This window comes from Silene latifolia, chromosome 3 (genome assembly GCF_048544455.1).
Source record: "Silene latifolia isolate original U9 population chromosome 3, ASM4854445v1, whole genome shotgun sequence".
NCBI classification, from domain to species: Eukaryota; Viridiplantae; Streptophyta; class Magnoliopsida; order Caryophyllales; family Caryophyllaceae; genus Silene; species Silene latifolia.
Genome location: NC_133528.1, coordinates 148,887,223 through 148,907,655, shown reverse-complemented (window position 1 = coordinate 148,907,655; position 20,433 = coordinate 148,887,223). Strand labels below are relative to the sequence as shown.

At 34.1% G+C, this 20,433-nt stretch overlaps 2 protein-coding genes across 2 annotated transcripts; one reads left to right on the top strand and one right to left on the bottom strand.

Moving 5' to 3' along the window:
• Positions 1-11,504: 11,504 nt before the first annotated feature.
• Positions 11,505-13,943, top strand: LOC141646450 (uncharacterized). Its single transcript, XM_074454335.1, has 2 exons — positions 11,505-11,775; positions 12,518-13,943. The coding sequence occupies exon 2, from the start codon at positions 12,526-12,528 to the stop codon at positions 13,900-13,902; it is 1,377 nt and encodes a 458-aa protein (XP_074310436.1). The 5' UTR covers positions 11,505-11,775; positions 12,518-12,525; the 3' UTR covers positions 13,903-13,943.
• A 312-nt stretch (positions 13,944-14,255) lies between these two features.
• Positions 14,256-14,792, bottom strand: LOC141649941 (G-type lectin S-receptor-like serine/threonine-protein kinase LECRK1). The gene has a single exon (XM_074458608.1). It carries the CDS (start codon positions 14,790-14,792, stop codon positions 14,256-14,258), a length of 537 nt encoding a protein of 178 aa, XP_074314709.1.
• Between the last annotated feature and the right edge of the window lie 5,641 nt (positions 14,793-20,433).

Here is a 20,433-nt window from a genome sequence, read left to right as displayed (position 1 = left end):
TATTACACTCAAGCTGCAGGGACCCGCTATTGTATTCTACCGCTCAAATCTTCTCATTCTCAATTTCTCACTAAATTAATGATGGTGGGCCATTGTGAATTTACACCACCACTAATTAGCTATATTAATTGGAAAAAAGAAGTGAAAATGTAATTTAATAATTTGTAAACGTCTTTTAACATCCGTAGTATATCGTTTTTTACTGGTTTACTTTATAAGAATAATACGCGTTTTATTTAGAGATCTGATATCTTACTTAATGTATTATTAATGTACTAAATTAGATGCATATAATGATTTAACATTATAGGATATTATTAACAGTTTAAGACAAAACAAACGTACTTTAATGTGTTCTTTGATGGTAAGTAAACTTTTTTTTCTATTTCTTAATAATACGGAGTATTATACTTAGTATATTAAAACATTAATTAAAAGTACACTCAAGTTATACAAATAATCTTATTCCAATCTAATAAATACCGTACTATAGTACGGGAACTACACTAGTTAATGTTTAAATAAATAAACTCAAAAATTTTATAATAAAACTCAAAAAATTTAAATTAAAACTCAAAATTTTTATCTTAATGCTATACAATCTGATGTAATACATCAGATGTATAATTCACTTATTGCTTATCGAAGAATCAGAGAATTCCCCAGAACTCCGTAAAACTATACTAAAATCCGCCATTGGGGTTCAAAGACCTCAACAAAACTTGAACATTTTGACAACACTCAACCACTAAGACTAAGAAATCGGTGGATGTGAGTGGGAATAGTTGAAAATGTTTCTTCTCCTTGTACAAAGATCTCAATTGTTATGTACCTTTATTTTTAGGCCAAAATAATAATTTGAAGGTGACATTTCATTCTTTACTCTTAACACACTTTATCCTTTTGTTGCATTCTTTCTTTACCATATGAATTTAAATTGATTTATTTCATCTTTTTGTTTTTTTTTTCTTTGGTAGTTGGATAGTCAAAAGATAGTAGGAAAGAAGCATAATGTGTTGAGTACTAGTATAAGTCTAGGAAACATATTTGCATGATGATCATAGGTATAGTAGTGTAAGTCATTTTGCTCCATGTGACTATAATTGTCACAAGGTTGTGCATGCGTAATTCATAGTTCTTGAGTGCTACTTTTTTTAAGTCATCTATGGTTTTGGACACTTTTGTTTAGGACTGTTTGTATATGGTAAACCTTGATTTAGGTTTGATATTAAGGGAACAATTTTTATCTAATTTGTGTTATATTTGTGTTGGTAATTATAACGATCCGTCTGATTTTTAGGAGAGGGCGAAATGGATCCTCCGAAATGAGGGTGATGACTCTGATGAGGATTGAGTCCATTAGTTTTGCGCTTCAGACTTATATTTTGTTATAATATACGATAAACAGAAAAACGATGTTTCTGGCAAATATACAGTGGTGATTGGGGGAATATTATGAGGTTTGGGTGTTATTTGTAAAAACGCAAATACAATGTGGTAATTTGTAAAAAAAAAAAAAAAAACGAAATATGTGGTAATTATTTGTAATTTTTCCACATATATATATATTTATTTATATATACCAAAGTTGGTTGATCTAAATTAGAGGTGATCATGTGTTGGGCATATTCGAGCTTGTGTAGGGCCTGGATGACAAAAATGGCCTATATGTGTGTGGTGGGCTGGTCTGGGCCAAATTTGTGGGCCTTTTTAGCGAGTCCAAGTCCGACCCTCCTAGGCTAAATTGGGCTTTAAGGCTTAAATGAGCTTTTTGAGTCCTAAAATTTACCACTTATCCAACAAAATATGATGAAATGTATTTTAGTTATTCTCCAAAAAATAAAATAATGATTAATATCGACATTTTATAATGTTTAGTGATGTACTTGTAGATATGATTATGTTATACTCCGTATAGACATTGTTGAGGAAAATATACCATTGCCACTATGATTATGTTAATATTAAGGTTGTAAGAAGAATTTTTTTATTAGTGCCACGATTAAATTTACATTTCCTTCTTAATTGTCAATCCCTTACTTTACCTATTATTGCCGGTAGCCAGGGGCGGTTCTTAAGGGGTGCAGGAGGCGCAGCCGCACCCCCTCAAAGTCAGAAATAAATAAATTATTGTGCAATGTATTTCAATGTTATTTGTTTGGTTCAGTGGTAAGAAGCATTTATTTTTACCTAGAGGTCATGAGTTCGATTACTACAACCAACAATTTTTGTGTGTTTTTTTTTTTAATTATTTTTCACCTATCATTGTACAAAATAGGCCTAATAAATAATTAAATACTCTCTCCCTAATATAACAAGTAGTTTTAGTATTGTAATTATAAAATTCTTGTTAAATATGTCCCATCATTATTAAAAAAATTACCAAAAAGAATTATTTGTTTGGTATATAATCAATGTTTTTTCCGTATTCTAATTTTGCGTCAGTTTGATAGCCTCGTATTAAAAAAATCCTTTAAAAAAAGACATCCTTTAGGAAAGACGTATGTGAAATGTATGAAATTTTATTATATTAATATTAATTTCGCCGCCACGTACTAAAAGTCTTTTAATTGTGTAAAATTTCTGCACCCCCTCTATTCAATCCCTAGAGCCGCCACTTCCGGTAGCTCTAAGTTTAGCATACAATTCTTTTTTTTTGTGAGATCTCTTTATTTAGTACAAAAATTATTTGAGCATTTTAGAAATATCTTATTTTGTAGCTTCCTTTATAGTAGTGTAGTATCAACTACCAGCATTGAAACCGAATACACTCGGAATCAGTAAGAAAAGAAATGTGACAATATGAAACCGATCTAAAAATGCGATTCTACATATAAGATTTTTTTTTGTCAAACACAATCTTTAACTTTTTTTTTTGTCCAAACACCACCTTAAAAAAAAGTTTCTCAAACACAATCGTTAATATAAATTTTTTGCCAAGCACGACAATCTGGCCGGATTCCATCAACTTAAAACATTTCTAGTCACTTATGTGTTTCACACGTGAGAAACTTTGACTCCCTTTAAACCACCACTTACAACCAACCACCACGACAAACAACACAACTACGACCTATATTAGAGTCCCCTCTACCTACATACTAAATTTCAGACCAAACAAAGCATCATAACCCAGTAAAAGATCCACGAAAAACCTACTGACCACCTGCTGTAAACCCAGACCTTACATTTCTCTTTACCTACATACCAGACTACCAGCCTTACTTCACACACAAATCGACCCCACATAAGGCCACCTTTGACCACTGTGTTGACAACTCCTGGAAAGCAAGTACTTCCACCTTTTCAACGAGTCCAAAAACATCTCAAATCGACCTCGTTTGCTCTCTCAAACATTGACTGAAAGTCACCCAATTGCAAGTGGTCAGGAAATGCTTTAAGTTGACGGAATTCCGCAAAAATGTCGTGTTTGACAAAAGAATTATATTAAAAGTTGTGTTTGATAAACCTTTTTTTTAAAGGTGGTGTTTGAAAATTTTGTGTGTCATAGTTGTGTTTGACAAAAAAATCCTACATATAACGAGCCTGATTTTTTAGGGTCAATTAAGATAGGGGGCTGATTTATATCGACGACGTTTTAGTAAATATCGACGACGTTTTTCATAAAAAAGACGATAACTGTCCTTTTGACTTTCTCTCTCTAAAAAGTTTTCTCTCAAATTCCCCTTGCACTACTTTCTCTCTCTAAACTAAATTCTCTCAAATTCAAGTAAAACTAATTAAATTAAAAAAAAAATCACCAACAACAATTTTAAAAATTACAAACAACAATTAGCATGACGGATCCGCAATCACCGGTATATAAACAACTTAATCTTTTTAATTAATCTATTCGTTAGTTGAATTACGTTACGTATTTACTAAATTAGAGTAAACATTACGTGTTTTTATTGCGTATTATACAAACAATGGACTAAAAATAAGACTTGACGATCAACCATGGGCGAAAAGTTGAGATTCAAAGTTCAACCATGGGCCGAACAATGAATCCCAACGTTTTGCCCATGGTAAACGTTTTGCCCAACGTTTCCCCATGGTAAACGTTCATCACCATTGTTTTGCCATGGTTGATCAATGAGATTCATTGTTCAGTCCATGGTTGATTGTTGGGTATCATTGTTTGGCCATGGTTGAACAATGAATCTCATTGTTTGGCCATGGATCGATTGTTGAATATCAACTTTCAGTCCATGGTCGGACAATTAACTTATTTTTTTTAGCTTCCGTTTAACCTCTCTAATTCGATAATAAATATGTTTTATAGTTATCGGACAATTAACTTGTTTTTGTTTTCCTCTTCCGTTTAACCTCTCAAATTCGATAATAAATATCTTTTATAATTATCGTTCATAATCATCGTTTGCCATGGTTGAAACGTGCTGTTTCATTGTTTAACAATGGGTGAAACGTTGAGAATGGCCATTTGCCATGGTGCAAACGTTGAGAATCAATGTTTGTCATGGATGTAACATTGAGAATGGTTGTTTGCACCATCATCATTCCAGAAACATTATCTCAGACAAATTTTTTTTACCTCCAATGCATCTAATATCTCACGTACTCTGCTGCAATTAGAGATTACAAATTTAGGAAAAGAGTAGATTAGATTTTGAGGGGCAAGGTTTAAATTTACACCCATAATCCAAGCAGCCGTAGTCAGTAATTTCTCGTTTCCTTTTTTGCAATTTGCGTGTTTTTCCTTTTCTAACTCATTTTATGTTAATTCTACCAAGAAAGCCTTCTAATATTTTTCCGACGTCCTGGTTGTGGCGGTGGCGTGGTGGGACTGGTGGTGGCGTGGCGGTAGCCGGCTAGATGGTGGTGGTGGTGGTGGAAGTTGGGTTTATTTTGGGGGAATTTGAATTAGAGAGAAAAAAGAGAGAGTTGGTGAGATGTGGAGGGCAAAATCGTCTTTTAGAATGAAAACGTCGTCGATAGTTACTAACCCGTGTCCAGTATGTAGACTATACATATGATAAACTACCACCAGTTGTGTAGTTTCTGAGCATTATATGTTACCAGTTTTATTTGATATGTTATCAGTTTTCTCATAAGTTTAGCAAGAAGTGCACTGGAGGAGTAGTAAAGAAAGGTAAAACGAGCAAAAGGTGATTGCGATAAGGGCATTAGTAAAGGAAGGTGGGGCAGGACTGGGTGATAGCGCGTGGAAATGTTCATATTACGTTGCACCCAAACACCGCCAATGCTACACCTACGCGAGAGCGAAAAAGAGTGATATCGGGAAACAATAATTTTATGTTTGGAGGGGCTTATTTTGGTCATGCTTCATGGTTTTGTTAAAACATTGTTCATTTTGTTTGAAATAAAACTATGACTTGTGTTTGATTTTTGGGAACTTTATTTTGGACATGTTCTTTTGGAAGGCATAGTCCCTAAAAAATGTTCGCACAATTTGCCAATATGTTACCTATTTCATGTTGGAACTAATTACTAAAAACCGAAATAGTAATTAATTAATACGGAAAAGCAGTAGCAAAAACCAAGATCAGAATCAGAAATACCGAAAGAGGAATTGGTAGTGACGCGGTGCGGAACCGCTGCCTTAAAAAACTATTTCTCCGGTGCGACCGTGGTGGCGATCAGCGACGACCGGTAGTCCCCAAGGATTACACTACTGCTGCCTCACAAACTCGCCCACTCGAGTTTGTAAGACCTGGAACGATTTTACTTAACCCAGAAATTGTATAGAGATAGACGAGAGAGGAAGAAGAGAGTATTGTTTTTGTTGTATTTCATTGTGGCAGGGAGGGCAGCTATTTATAATAGCAGAAGAGCCAGAAACCGACTCCAAAGAAAAAAGCAGAGTCAAATTTGGTAGTAGTGGGAGAAATTATCTCACCCACTAACAAATCGTTGATCGACTAATTCAACAGATTTAATCGGGACAAAAAACCGCACACAACCAAAAACAAACTCACGCGGATCCAAAAAGATAGGCCAAGCCCGCCGCAGGCGATTGCCAAATCCCAAATCCCAAATCCCGAATCCCGATCCGGGCCGGGCTCGGGCACGGGCACGCGTGTGCGAGCTGAATTAAGCACCTCGCAAAGTCTCTACAAAAGACTCCCCATGACCACTAGTGATAAGGTAAGGGAAGGGGTGTTATATAAACCCATAAAACACCCACTTCCTCACCAATGTGGGACAAATGGAAACTAAGAAAAAGGCTCTCAAAGCCTCTATTTCCAACATTTCAGAGTGTTAACATAATCGATAAAGATGTCAACGTTATAGGCATATACATTGCCATTGGTAACAACTTCAAAATGGTAAAAGATTGCACACTTTGGAACATTACTTAACATATACAATGCCATGTCTAATTCCTCTTTTAATGGTAACATATTGACAAAAGATATGAACATAATTTGTAAAATACACTGACATAAGTAATACACAAAGAATAACAACTTGCTTGTATATTTATCAATTATGTACCAATTTTAATATGGTAACAGTTGGTGCAAAAATGATAACATATATAATGTCATAGGTAATTCTTTTTTTTTTTTTATGTTAACATATTAATAAAAGATATGGACATAATTTTAAAATATAGTGCCATAAGTAGTACACGAGAAATGACAACTTGTTTACATATTTATCCATTATGTTACCAATATTAATTGTAACAGTTTGTGCAAAAATGATAACATTATTTAACATATAGAATGCCATAAGTAATTCATTTATTTAAATGTGAATATATTGAAATAAGCTCCCAAAACACGAAATACAAGTCATAGTTTTACATACAACTTAATTAACAACTGTTTTAATACAAACATCAAACATGTCCAAAATAAAAGCCTCAAAACACCAAATTACTATTTCTTGGCACCACCTCCACCCTTTGCAGCATCACCCATGGTTTTTTGACCTTTTCTGATTGTTATGCGTGTGTAGCTTTGGTTGTACTTGGGATCCTAAGTGGCAGGTTCACGTTCAGTTGTGGACTCATTTGGACATGAAATATCAAAATATATACATTCTGTCACCACGTAAATAAAACAATGTTACCATTATACAATTGGCAGAATTGGTCACAAACAGTTGATAATTGGTTACAGTTTATAGTACTCCATAACTTTGCCAAATAGTTCACCATGTTGATAATTTAACTTTATATGAGACCATCTTCAGTAACATTTTCATTATTAATAATCAACAAAGCTAGGCTATATTTACAAGTAGTCAAAAATATATCCTTTGTAACAAAATATGAAACCATCTCAATTTAGCAACATTGTCAAAGAATTTGGTGACAAATATACAATTCACAAGTATAAATTATCATCACATCGATATACTCCGTAATATGTTACCATATATGCATAAGTCATAAATGGTCACATAGTTAAAATGTAATAAGATATGGAACATACCAAAATTAAAACACAAAAAAATCCGTATAATTGAAAAAACCAAAATTAAAACACCCAAAAATCCGAATTAACAACAAATCGTACTATGACTCCTAACATCCTATGGACATTCAAGCAAAAATTTCAATTATAATTAACAAAAAATGAAGATTCTTCTATGTAGAGATTTGATTGAACAAATTAAATAAATTAAGATTCTTCTTTTGTATCGATTTTTTCATATCTTCAACAAATGTAAACAAAATAAATTAAAAATTTTCTTTTATATTGATTTTTTCATATCTTTAACTAATGTAATATTTTGGTGTATGCATTTTAATAGTAATGTTAACAATAAAAATAAGAATACCTTTTGGGTGGGGTAAAATAGTCATTGTCTTCCTTGCCATCGGAATGTTGGTTTTTGACTGAAGAATAGATAAAGACGATGATAAGTTGAAGATGAAAGGGAACTTATTTGTATTTTTAGGAAGGTTATTTGTGTTATTGGAAAAAGAAAGTTAAAAGGAGGAATTAGGGAGGATGATGAACTTTGAATGAGAAAAAATAACAAATAATGGAGTATCAAATTTAGCTGATGGATTGAGAAATCAATCGTCAGTTTGTGTTGTGTTTTTGTGTTTAATGTGTTAAAATAATGGGTTGGAAAATCAAGAGTGATTAAAATAATCTAATAAAGTACACACCTAGACAAGTACTATGCAACCTACAAAAAGCAATCATCAATTCACATCAATACTATTCGACCCATTTGCTTAAAGGTTGGTACTATTCGACCCGTCGCAAGTTTGCGACGGGTATCTCCGTCACAAGCAAGCAAGAATTTGTGCCGAGCAAATATTCCAAAAGGGAAGTTCTGAACATCTAATACATACATAACTCAAAATTCATTGTCTACTACGGAGTAATAGACATTCCGTAGAAAATATAAGGCAAGGTTCAGTAATGTCTTATATAAGCTCCAAATACATAACTTGAGAATAAAGTAGTAGAGTTATTGTCATACAATGTCTATAAAATTTTTGTTCAAATAGCAAAGAAGTAGATACCTCATTTTTGCCTCGTCCAATTATATATTCCTTCAAAATTTATACCGTAGTGACACTTGTTTTGTTTGGAGGTTGCCTGACTCGTCCAATTCGTGGTATTGGCACGAGGGCACACGTCTTTTTCATACCCGAAGAAATCAAGACGTGACACCATGCTCTTAAGAGCAAGTCCAATGGTGTAGCTTAGGGACTTGCTTGCAATTTTTTAAAATTGCAAGCTGGTTGCTACACCATTGGAGATGGTCATGTGGAATGGCTTGGCATAAGCAACTAGCTTAATGAAGCTAGTTGCTTGAATGAGCCCACTATCACAAATTAACCAATAGAAAATTAGCTAATTAAAATTTAGGTTTGATTTATTCTTTTTTTTTTATTATTAAAAAAACAAAGCTAGAAACTTATAGCTTACCATTGGAATGATTTAAGGGTAATAGCTCAGAAAATGATGTGAAATTACCAAGCTAGAAAGTTATAGCTCACCATTGAACTTGCTCTAATAACAAAATATATGGGGGCAATTTGCTACTTTTGCCTATTTTTTTCTGAGCTTATTACCTTAAACTTTATTTGTTTTTGAGTATATGTGTATTTTTCCGAGCTTGTTAAAGTTTATAAATTAGATTTTAATTTTGTTTCTCCGTCAAAACTCAAATTAACATTTCATCATATTTTGTACAATTTTATACACTAAATATGTTTTCAAGGTATTTGTTGAAGGTATGTACACTACTTATCTCGTTAAACTTTTAAGCCGAGCCCAAGCCAAACTTTGACCAAACCGAGTTCGAGTTGCTCGCGAGCTATCTCGTTTCATTCACACCCCCAAGAGTGAAGCATAATAGGAACACAAGAAATGAGTTCATTTTATAGTAAGGAGAGATATCGGAATTAGTTGATTAGAAGTATGATAATGGAGAGAATATGTTTGGTAATATTCATACTTCATTTGTACCACACCAATGATAATATTGACTTTTTCACGTTTATCAAGATACGTTTTGCAACGTGAATATTTTAGTTACACATTATTAAAAATTAGAAAAAATTGATATTCTTATAGCATTCATGACGATAAATCAACCAAGATCTCACATAACTATATTTTGTCTTATTGATTAAGCATAATATCAAAGATTCCCTACGACCATAAATAGTGACAAGATTCTCCATGCTACCATTAATGTAGTACGGAGGGAGTAGTATTTTCTCGGTGTTGATCAAAATTACCATACTGATAATTGGGTGGGGCAATTTTTATTCCGGTACTAAGGATAATTTTATTTTATGAGTAGATCATAAACTCCTAATCACTTGTTTAAGAGAAAAAAAAAATCTTTACTATTCACATTTACCAATTTTATATAGATCTAATTTAGATCTCGCGCAATGAATGTGCGGTATTTTTAGAGTTTTTATTTTTGTATTACTTAATCATGCTAAATTAACACCCTATTAATTTTTCATTTTTTACGTCATTATGTTTTGATATGAGAAAAAAAAATTGAATTGTAACCCGGAAGACTGAGTGAAATTAAATTGTGAAATAATAGTGGTATCGTCTCATTAATTGTTTATTTTTCTCGTTATTGTATTTTATTTCGAGCAAAATAAAAATAAAAAAAACTATAAATTAATTCAAGAGAATTGAGTAATGTGCTGAAATGTATTTTTTTTAAAGTATTTTTTATACCACGAAGTTAGTGATTCCAATTTATAAATTCTCTCAATTTTTTTTGTTATAAAAGTAATCAAACGATTTATATTTTTGTTTATACATAGCATGAATAGTATGAGTCAAGTCATTCTCAAATAATAGCATTAATAAAAGATTTAATAGTTTAAAATTTTATATTATTTATAATTTAAATAAAATATTATAGTTTAGTGTTTAGTGAAAATTATATAATTTGAAGAAAAGATTAACTTTAATGAAAAAATTATATAATGAAATTACATTTTTTAATTATTAATTACATTTATTAGTCAATAGCTTCCTTATTTAAAAAGATGCTTTTTGGAGGGAAAATTTCCGAGTTCACCTATTCATTTAGTAAATAGGAGATTATTATAATATTTTATTTGGTGAATTAACTTTAAGTGTAAGAAGACGGTCCTCCGGGACACAAGAATTTTTGTTTTATATATATCCCGAATATTTGGAAACCTTTTACAACGGACGCTTTAACAACGTCCGCTTTTATATATAACAACGGTTTTTAACCGTTGTTATAGCCTGTATCTGTAGTAGTGTATATAATTTTCACTAAACATTAAACTATAATTAATATTTTAGTTAAAGTATAAATAAAATAAAACTACCACTATTAAATCTTTTATTGATACTATTATTTGAGAATAACTTGACTCATACTATTCATATAGCCATATTACTCAAATCTCTGGATTAGTTTTCAGAAAAAATGAACAATTAATGAGATTACACTATTATTTTACAGTCCAATTTTACCTAGTATTCTTGAATAATTTTACAATTTTTTTTTTCTCATATCAAAATATAATGACGAGAAATATGAAAAATTAATGGGGTGTTAATTTAGCATGACTAAGTAATAAAAAAATAAAAACTCTATCAATACCACGCATTGATTGCGCGAAATCTAATTTACATCAATCAACTCTAGTATGTGTGGAGTAGAGAAATTCTTGCGTTCTCCTGGAGGACGTCCTCCTTACACCCAAAGGAAGATTTTACAATATTTAATTCCCATTTTTGTCATCTTCCTTGGATGTAGGGAGGACGTCCTTTGGGAGAACGTAAGAATTTTCGGTATGGAGTATATATATATATACCTAAAATCCAAATATTTGGAAACCGATTTCCTAACCTTGATTCGTCAATAGTCGTACCATATATTTTTCCAATGAATTATTATTATTATTTCCTAATTCCTAATCTAATTGTAACCTTGATTTCCTAATTTAAAAACTTTAAACTCATAATAACACCCTTTAACTTTAAACTTTCCTAATATATCTCTATATATACTAATATACGATGCATATCTTCAACATAATCAATCATGCTCGAAGTATTGCAAATTCGCAATTACTATTATAATTAAATTAAATTCAATAAATTGATCTTGCCATCTAAACAATACCCTTATTCATCCGGTGCAGTACACGTCAAGGTTTGTACTGAATTTTATTGGTAAAGCTTATAAATTCGGTGGCCAAAACTGGAGTCCCGGTTCCGCCGCCCGTGATCGCCCAGGGTATTAGACGCCACTGCATCTACGCTCGGGTTCGTTATTCATCTACGCTCGGGTTCGTTAAAGGTAACATGATCCTTACCTCGTTGAACCATTAACTTGATCTTGATAATTGCCATCTTATTTTGTTTGGCAGTTTTAAAAATTTCTGCCTTGAATAAGCTTTTGGTTGAGGTAGTTTTTTAACATGGTATTGTGATTAAAAGGTTACGGGTTCAAATTTAACCGCCTCAAATTTCTAAAGTGGAATATTAAGCATCAGGTATGTGGAAGTCTCTAGTTACATCTCAGCCCTAAGCTTATGGTTTGATGCTCAAGATCGATTTATACTATAACACGCCCCCTCACACAAATACCCATTGGGCTTGAAGTGTGAAGCAACTACAGACCACTCCTAGCCACGTGAATATTCCACTTTAAAATTGAGGGGGGGGGGAGATTCGAACCAATGACCTTTATTTTATACTATAACACGCCCCCTCACACAAATACCTATTGGGCTTGAAGTGTGAAGCAACTACAGACCACTCCTAGCCACGTGAATATTCCACTTTAAAATTGAGGGGGTGAGATTCGAACCAGTGACCTTTTGGTCACACCGACTCTGACACCATGTCAAGAAGCTATCCGAACCAAAAGCTTAAGCATATGGTTCGAAGCCCAAGATCGATTTTATACCATAACAATTATTAAGCTGACTTTATATTGTGAAGCTATTAGTGCTATTAGCTAGATTTCTGATTTTGTATGATGTGAGGATGCTATGTATGTTTTCCTATAAAGTTAATTTAGGTGTTGAAATTATTAGGAGCAACAATGGTTAATGAAGAAGTACCATCGAAACGCAAAAACATACTCCTATTGGATTATTTGGTAGATGAGTTGTTGGTGGAAATTTTATGTCGACTCCCGGATCACAAGAATGTTGTAACCTGCAAGGCCGTCTGCAAGCGTTGGGCTTCACTGGTCTCCCGTCCATTCTTTATTACACGATTTGTTGATGATAAAGTCGGTAAAAACTATTGTGCTCCTTATTCTTATATAAATGGCTTTTCTGAAAAGATGAAAATGAAAAATGATGGAACATTTGGTCTAGTGGTCCGTAAGTCAGACGACCGTTTTTCTGCAATCGAAATATATCCTAACAAAGATATTTGGAAAGGGTTGATGATTCGTTTCAACGATCCCATATACAATCCCAGAAACGTGTCCGTGTCTTCTCTCCCGAGGTTATCATATAGTCTACCACATAATATTACGGTTGTTGGATCATGTAATGACTTGTTGCTGTACAGTAAAGACGAATATTGTTTCATGTATCAGACGATGGAGCTCTACATTGGCAATGTTGAAACTAAGCAATGGGTTGAGCTCCCTACCCTAGATCTTAAAAGTCGAGCTAGACTTTATGGATTTGTTATCCCTACCCTATATCTTCCAAGACCAGCTATACATATTGGATTTGTTTGCGATCCATACTACTCTAGGAGTCACACAGGAAATTTAACCATCGACGATGCTTATTCTGCTTGTGTCGTTGTTATCCTACAAACGTTCGGTAATGTCACCGAGTTCTCTGGATTCCTTCTCTCACCTCATACCGGAGGCATGTGGCGCTCTGTAGTCTTGTCATTACCTTTGAGCTGCCGACCTGCACACATGTGTTCTTACTTTATAATTGAAAGAAAATACTACTTCCGCTGTGACGAGTGCATAATTTCCTTTGATCCATTTGTTGATGGCAATGATGTTATTAAGTGTGATTCTCTCCCTTTACCTATTTCCGACATGGAGTTGCAGTTGTCAACCTTTGGCGTGTTCCACAAGCGGTTGTATATGTGTCTAAGTGATGAGTCTGAAGGAACATACAGAGTTTGGGCCCTTGAAGACTTTAAAACAGGCAGTTGGTCCTTACAACATAGTATCAAGGTGCAAGATTGGATCCCTTGTAATCGTCGCCTTGTTAGCCTTATTGATCGAGACAGACATGCGGGAAAACCGATCAGCTTCCATCCAACTAATCCGGATATTATCTATACCATCTCTCCACATTGGATTATTTTGTGCAACCTAAGGACAAGGGAGATAGAGGTAGTCTCTAAATTACCTGAAAGCTACCAAGACTTTTTTCCCGACATCCATTCATTCGAGACTATACTACCTGTTTGGCCATCTCCACTTCCCATCCTCTAAATCTAACTTCACATTCTAGCCTTTTGATGCCTCTTAGTTCTATAAATCGCCTAAAAATTCAAGAACTTGAGAGTTTAAATACTAAACAGCCCTGCTACATTTTCTGCACATTTGGCCACCAGACTAAGCGCAGCCGTGGTCACTGGTCAGTTCCTGGGCCTCGCTTATTTCTCTCCGATAAAACAACATTTAATCCGAAAAATTAGAATCCCGGATTTAAGTGCAAAAACTGAATTAAAGATTTGCCTCCTAAAATGGTGAGTGAAATAGAAAATGTATAAAAATCAAATGGAATTATACGAAATGGAATATGTACACAATTCAATGGATTGAATAGGGCAGAAAAAAATTACCTACAACGATAATTCTTGTGCTAGCAACAACTTCAGCACTGGTCTCCAGCTATTTCTTGACTTCACGATTTCTAACAGCAGAACCCCGAAACTGTACACATCAACTTTCATGGACACCGGCTTGTTCTTGAACCATTCAGGAGCAACATATCCTTTGGTCCCTCGGACTGCTGTGTTAGTCTGGCTTTGATTCAAAACCAGAAGCTTAGCTAACCCGAAATCAGAGATTCGAGCATTGTAATGGTTGTCAACAAGTATGTTCTGTGGCTTAATATCACAATGGATGATCTGAGTGGTACACTCTTCATGCAAATACAGGAGCCCTCTAGCAACTCCTTGGGCAATGTGGATACGGGTTAGCCAGCTTGGCCTTGAATCACAGAAAAGATAATCAGCAACCGTACCATTGGGCATGTACTCATATACCAGCAAACGCTTATCTTCTTCCTTGCAGTATCCTAAAAACCGAACTAAATTCTTGTGATGTGTAAGACCAATGGCATTCACTTCAGCTGTGAATTTCTTATCAGCGCCCATGAATCTCAGACCAGCCGGTTCCTGAGCCTCCAGTTGAAGCTCTTGAGTAGGAGTACCAAGTTAGCAACCCATTATAATTCAGTGTTGCTCTCTGATAATAATTCTTGGTTGATTTCAATGTAACAGGTTGGTTAATTATTGGTGTTCTGCAAAACATAGACAAACTTCAATCTGTAAGTGCTAATTATTGGTGTTTTGCAAAAACATTGGACTTATTTTAGTGTAAACCGGATACACCCAAAGTCGGAGTAATCTCATGTTATAATGGGTACAATTTTCACGCGATTTGATCTTTATCCAAGTTCACACCATTACAGTGCAGTTATATTTCGAGGAAATTGCAATACTAATAAGTCTAATGTCAACTAACCTTGCTTCATTACACTGCAGTTATATTGCAAGGAAATGTCAGTTGCAATACTAGTAAGTCTAAGAATAGTTGTAGTTATATGGGCAGTCACGATTAAAAAGAACGTGATTTTGCAACAACGTTTATGTGAAACTGCTATACTATAAAAATACGAAATAGTTATGTGTAATTAAAAGAAAGGTTTAATACTAACCGGCAATCTTTGTGTATGTGGTCAGTCGGGAACTCGTCGTACTACCTCGTCCAAATTACTTCTCCCTTGCTAGCTTAAAAGAGTTTGATATATAACATAAAAGGTGCATCTGTCTGGTGTATATATACACATGATAACGGCTATTTTATGGAATATGGGCTTGTATTTTATGGAATTTCCTTACGTCTTTTTTATTTTATTTGGATTAATTTATGGAATATGTGCTCCGTACTCCTCTATATTTATTATCTCATAGAAAGTGTTAAACGTAGGATTCCATATTTAATATTTATATTTAATTAATGGTTTTTTTAGCTAATTAAGGGAAGAATAACACCATTAATTCTCTAAATATGGTAATTAAGGAAAGAATAACACCAAGAATATTTTTGTAAATTAAACAATACTCCCTCTTAGTCTGAGTGTTGGTTCCCTTTCTTTTGGCATCAAAATTAAGGAAATGAATTTGGACCACACAAAACACCCTACCCCACATGGAATTGAATTTGGACCACACAAAACTTACCAAAAAAGGAAAGAAGAACCAAGTCACTAACACCGACTAGCATGGAAATGGAAAGAGGAACCAACACTCAGACTAGGAGGGAATATTAATAACATATCTGTCACAAGCTGGAGACGGGTCTCAAGTAATACCCGGTTGGGTAGATAAGACAAATGACATTCTGCTTTTGTCTTATCTACTCACTTGGATATTATTTGGCCCGTACGTCTTTAACTTGTGACAGATATGTCTGTCCTCAATGAAACTTGTTGTAAATAGTAATAGTATAATTAATACTCCTATATAATACTCCCTCTCAACCACTCTGATGGGTGGGAATACTCTCTTTGTCCCGATTATTTGTTTACCATTTTAATTTTAGGGTGTTTTATTCATTTTTTTAATATTTGTGTCAAAAATAAAAGCAAATAAATGATCGGAACGACCAAGCGAGGGAGTATATAATAATAGTAACAATAATGCATGGTACTGTAATAATTAGTCCCCACTAGTCTAATAGGAATACTCTCTTATGAAGATTTGCGTGACACCCAAGCAACACTTCCGTTAAATAAAACGTAATAGGAAGACTATAAAGTACTCCATGACTCCATCCCAAGAGTTAATGGGGGCAATATTGGAAAAAATATGTTAATAGTCGACGATAATTAGTAAAAGTGTCAACGAGCGATATTTAACACGATCGTTAAAAATCCAAGATGAAGAACTATTCGAGAAATCGCCAAACAAGAAGAAGACCATCCTCGCTTCGTCCAACCCGGTCCACGCTTGCTTAATGACAGACCTCATAGGGTATTCATTCGTGGTTCGACAAAGTTCGAGATGTATGGACCCGAATTTGGGTTAGGTAAAGCTGTAGCGGTTTTAGCTGGCCATGCATGCTACGGAGTAACCGAGTAATAAGGATGACGGTAAGGTGACGGCTAATCCAGGACGTACCGGAGATGGAAGTGTCGATTTGGAGATTTGTCTTAAGCCTGAAACCATGAATGCTCTCGAACTATATGAGGAGTTTATGAGTTTTGCATCATAGACATATTATTAACACAAATTCTTAAGAGAGACGGACTCTCTTACCAATATCAATCAATATACAGGGTATATACTTAAAAGAGTAACTTTTGGAGCGATTTCATAAAAATAAACTAATGCAAAAAATAGAAAAGAAAATAGGTGGTTTAGAATTGAATAAAAAAAGCTTAATAAGAGAAAGAATCAAATAAAAATAAAGTCTTGATAAGAAATAATCATGTATAGACGTAACTAATTACTTCAAATAAGATAAGATTTTGTTACAAGATAATTCAAATCCCCCTAATGATAATATAAATACACTCCATCTATCAAATATCGTCAAAAAAGTTCCCAACTTCCTCTTCATGTTTTCTTATTATTTTTTTAGAACTTACTCCTATATGACACTGATTTTATAATTTGATTGCTATCAGCTAACCTTCTGTGGAGTCTATTGATCGAATACGAAAGAGGGGAGGGGGGGGTGAATTGAGTATTAAAAACGATGACCGCTTTTTCGAAATATATGATATAAATTAATTACTTGATTTTATTGATTAAAATCAACTAATTAAATTATTAACAATAAGTGCAAAATCGAAATAACAATAATAAAGAGAGAGAGAAAGAGAAACACACAGGATTTTGAAGTGGTTCAGTTTCACAAGTCGAAACCTACGTCCACTATTCTCGATTAATAATTTTTAGTATCTTTCTCCGGATTACAAAAATTACCAATCCACTCGTATAATCAACTATATGATTATAACTCAGATTGAGTATCGCTAAATACTCTATGTTGCTCTTACGTTAATAAGAAAAATACAACGACAAATACTAATCTCACGTTATGCGAGTGAGTATACTATCCTTGTGTATTTAATATCCTATAACGATTTTTCTTCGAGTGATTGACAAATTTGATGCGTGATTTTTGTATAAGCAAATATGAAAAATAAGAATTAAAGCTCAAATGATTTTTGCTTAAAATATTTTTCTCTCTTTGAAATTTTTAGATGTGTGTGTCAACAATTAATGTTGAATGAATGGGAGTATTTATAGTAGAGTAAATTAGGGTTTGGAATATTCTGGAACTAGGGCATAGGAATGTTCTGGAAATATCAAACTTGATGAACAAGTAAGAAACAAAGGAAGGAGTTTGGCCTCCTAGGGTTCGGCCTCCCTAGGGTTTCGGCCTCCCTAGGGTTTCGGCCTCCCTAGGGTTCGGCCCACCTAGGGTTCGGCCACCTAGGGTTTGGCCGGCCTCTAGGCCTCCTTCGGTCCAATACTTGCTTCTTTAGCCCGCAACAAATCGAGATAGAATTTAGTTAAAGCCCTAGGTTGCATGACGATAAAAATATCGTGTTACAAACCAATAGTTTATTTAACTTAAATTCTAATTAATTAATTCCAACCAAATAAATACTCTCTTATTTTTATAAACCATTAAAAATATATTTTCCAAAAATTAACGCATCAGTTTTGTCTAGCAATGAAGTTATGTCTATTAGGTCATAACTTCACTAACCTTTAAATCAAACAAAGTAAAACCATTACCGGATGACGACCTATACTAACTAATCTTCAGTAGATCTTCAGTACACGAATCGTCTCTTCACAAGTCTCTCATCTTGAGTCTCGTGGTTGATTTCCATTCTTGATCTCGCTTGAAAACATCGATCAAGTATATTTGAAGGTGTACCTCTTCGGTCCAAACTTCAAGCTTGCGTCTTGTAATTGTTCCTTTCTAAATTAAAACTTAAGCACACAATTACACGCATATGTTTATATATTAAGTCCACATACAAATCATTACTGTCATTATCAAAACAATTAATAAGGACTAAAGGTCCAACAAATTCCCCCTTTTTGATGATGACAAGTCTCCTATGATTTGTGTCTAAGTCTAGTTCCCCCTCAACATAATACTTCCCAAATTATAGAACAGTTGAGCGCAGAAACTTATAATCTTTTCAAAGTTATAACTATAGAACGCCATGAGAGAATTAACTTTGAGACGGTCGCAAATCATAAAAACAATTCCCCCTCTTGGCATCATTGAAAAGATAAGAACAAACATAAAACGATTAGAATAATATATTATGAAACAAGAAATAATCATGAAAATCATATTATATTAAACGCAATCTAGTTCTTAATTAGCATAATAATATTATAAACTAAAATCACACAAGGAATAATGCGGAAATGAAAAAGCTAATATCCATAAGAATGGATTTTTATTGTGAGCAAGGATTTAAAAGATAAGGCTAAGGTGAATGGATTAGGGCAAATCGGTCAAGGGTAGCGTGGGCTCGGTGGGTTCGACCTAGGACGGGTACGGTACTCCAAGTCCTCGAGTCGCGCATGACAATGGTCGAGAAGTGCAGCTTGAGCGGTTAATCGAGTATCGAAGTTACCAATCCTCAAAGTCATTGCTTTAACAGCTTCATATATAGTTTGCATCTCAGACCTCATATCCTTCCCAGATTGCAAAAGATCATCACCAAACTTAACCAAACTAGCCATACCATCCTTTATTTGAGTAGACTCGGAGTGAGTGCGCACGGCGGCCTTAAAGACACTTTCGAGCCGTGTATCAAACCGTGACAACACGGTTTTGATGTGAGCGTTGCTAACTTCACTTGGTCCACTAGTATCAATTCTCCTTTGCTTTGTAATTAGGTCAAACAATTCTTCCAATTTCTTGTCTTGTTCATTAATCCGTCCAAGAATAGAAGTAAAGTTTGAATCCATCTTTGAATCCAACATATCAAAATTCACATTGCTTTTTCCTTCTTTTTCTCCTTTTTCTCCTTTTGTCTCAAAACCTAATTCGTTGCCATTAATAACGAGCTTCATATAAGATAAATACAAATCACTCATCTCGTCATTAGTGATAACTCCATAACTCTGCTTCCCAATTACTCCTTTCTTCTCCAAAAGTCGAGATATCCAATTCCCATAAGGCAAACTCAAAGTAGAAGCAAAATCATCCATCTTAGCCGTTACACTAGCTTGTATAATTTTATGAAACACAAGCAAGGGTAGACTAACCTTTTCTCCTTCAAGCCAAGCCTTCATAATAATCATCTCATGTGCCCCGAATTTATCTCTACCTTCTTTTCTAGGAACAATAGTACTCCAAAGAAAGTTCAAAAGAACCTCAATTTAGGCGGCAACTTCGCAGCTAAGATAGTCTCAGACGAAGTAGCATCTTGTTTGAAATACCGTTTTACTATCAACCTTTTTTCAGGTAACATACCTCCCCATTCTACGCTTGATTGATCTCGGTTCCTCCTTCAGAACTCGAGCCAAGTCGCAGAATCACCAGTGAGACTTTTATGGAAGTCTCATTGACCACACAAAATAAATTTCCTTCCTTAAGATGAACAGAAGCATAAAATTGATATACCTCAATAGGAAAGACAAGACCACTTACAAAGAACAATATTTTCCCATCCTTGATCCTTGAGAAAATTTCTGAAAAACCCAAGTGCTTTGTATTTCTTTAACCAATCAATCGAATATACTCGTC

What these genes read in the sequence shown, in the direction of transcription:
- LOC141646450 (XM_074454335.1), top strand. Translation starts at nt 12,526, where the DNA reads ATGGTTAATGAAGAAGTACCATCGAAACGCAAAAACATACTCCTATTG.
- LOC141649941 (XM_074458608.1), bottom strand. Translation starts at nt 14,792, where the DNA reads ATGGGCGCTGATAAGAAATTCACAGCTGAAGTGAATGCCATTGGTCTT.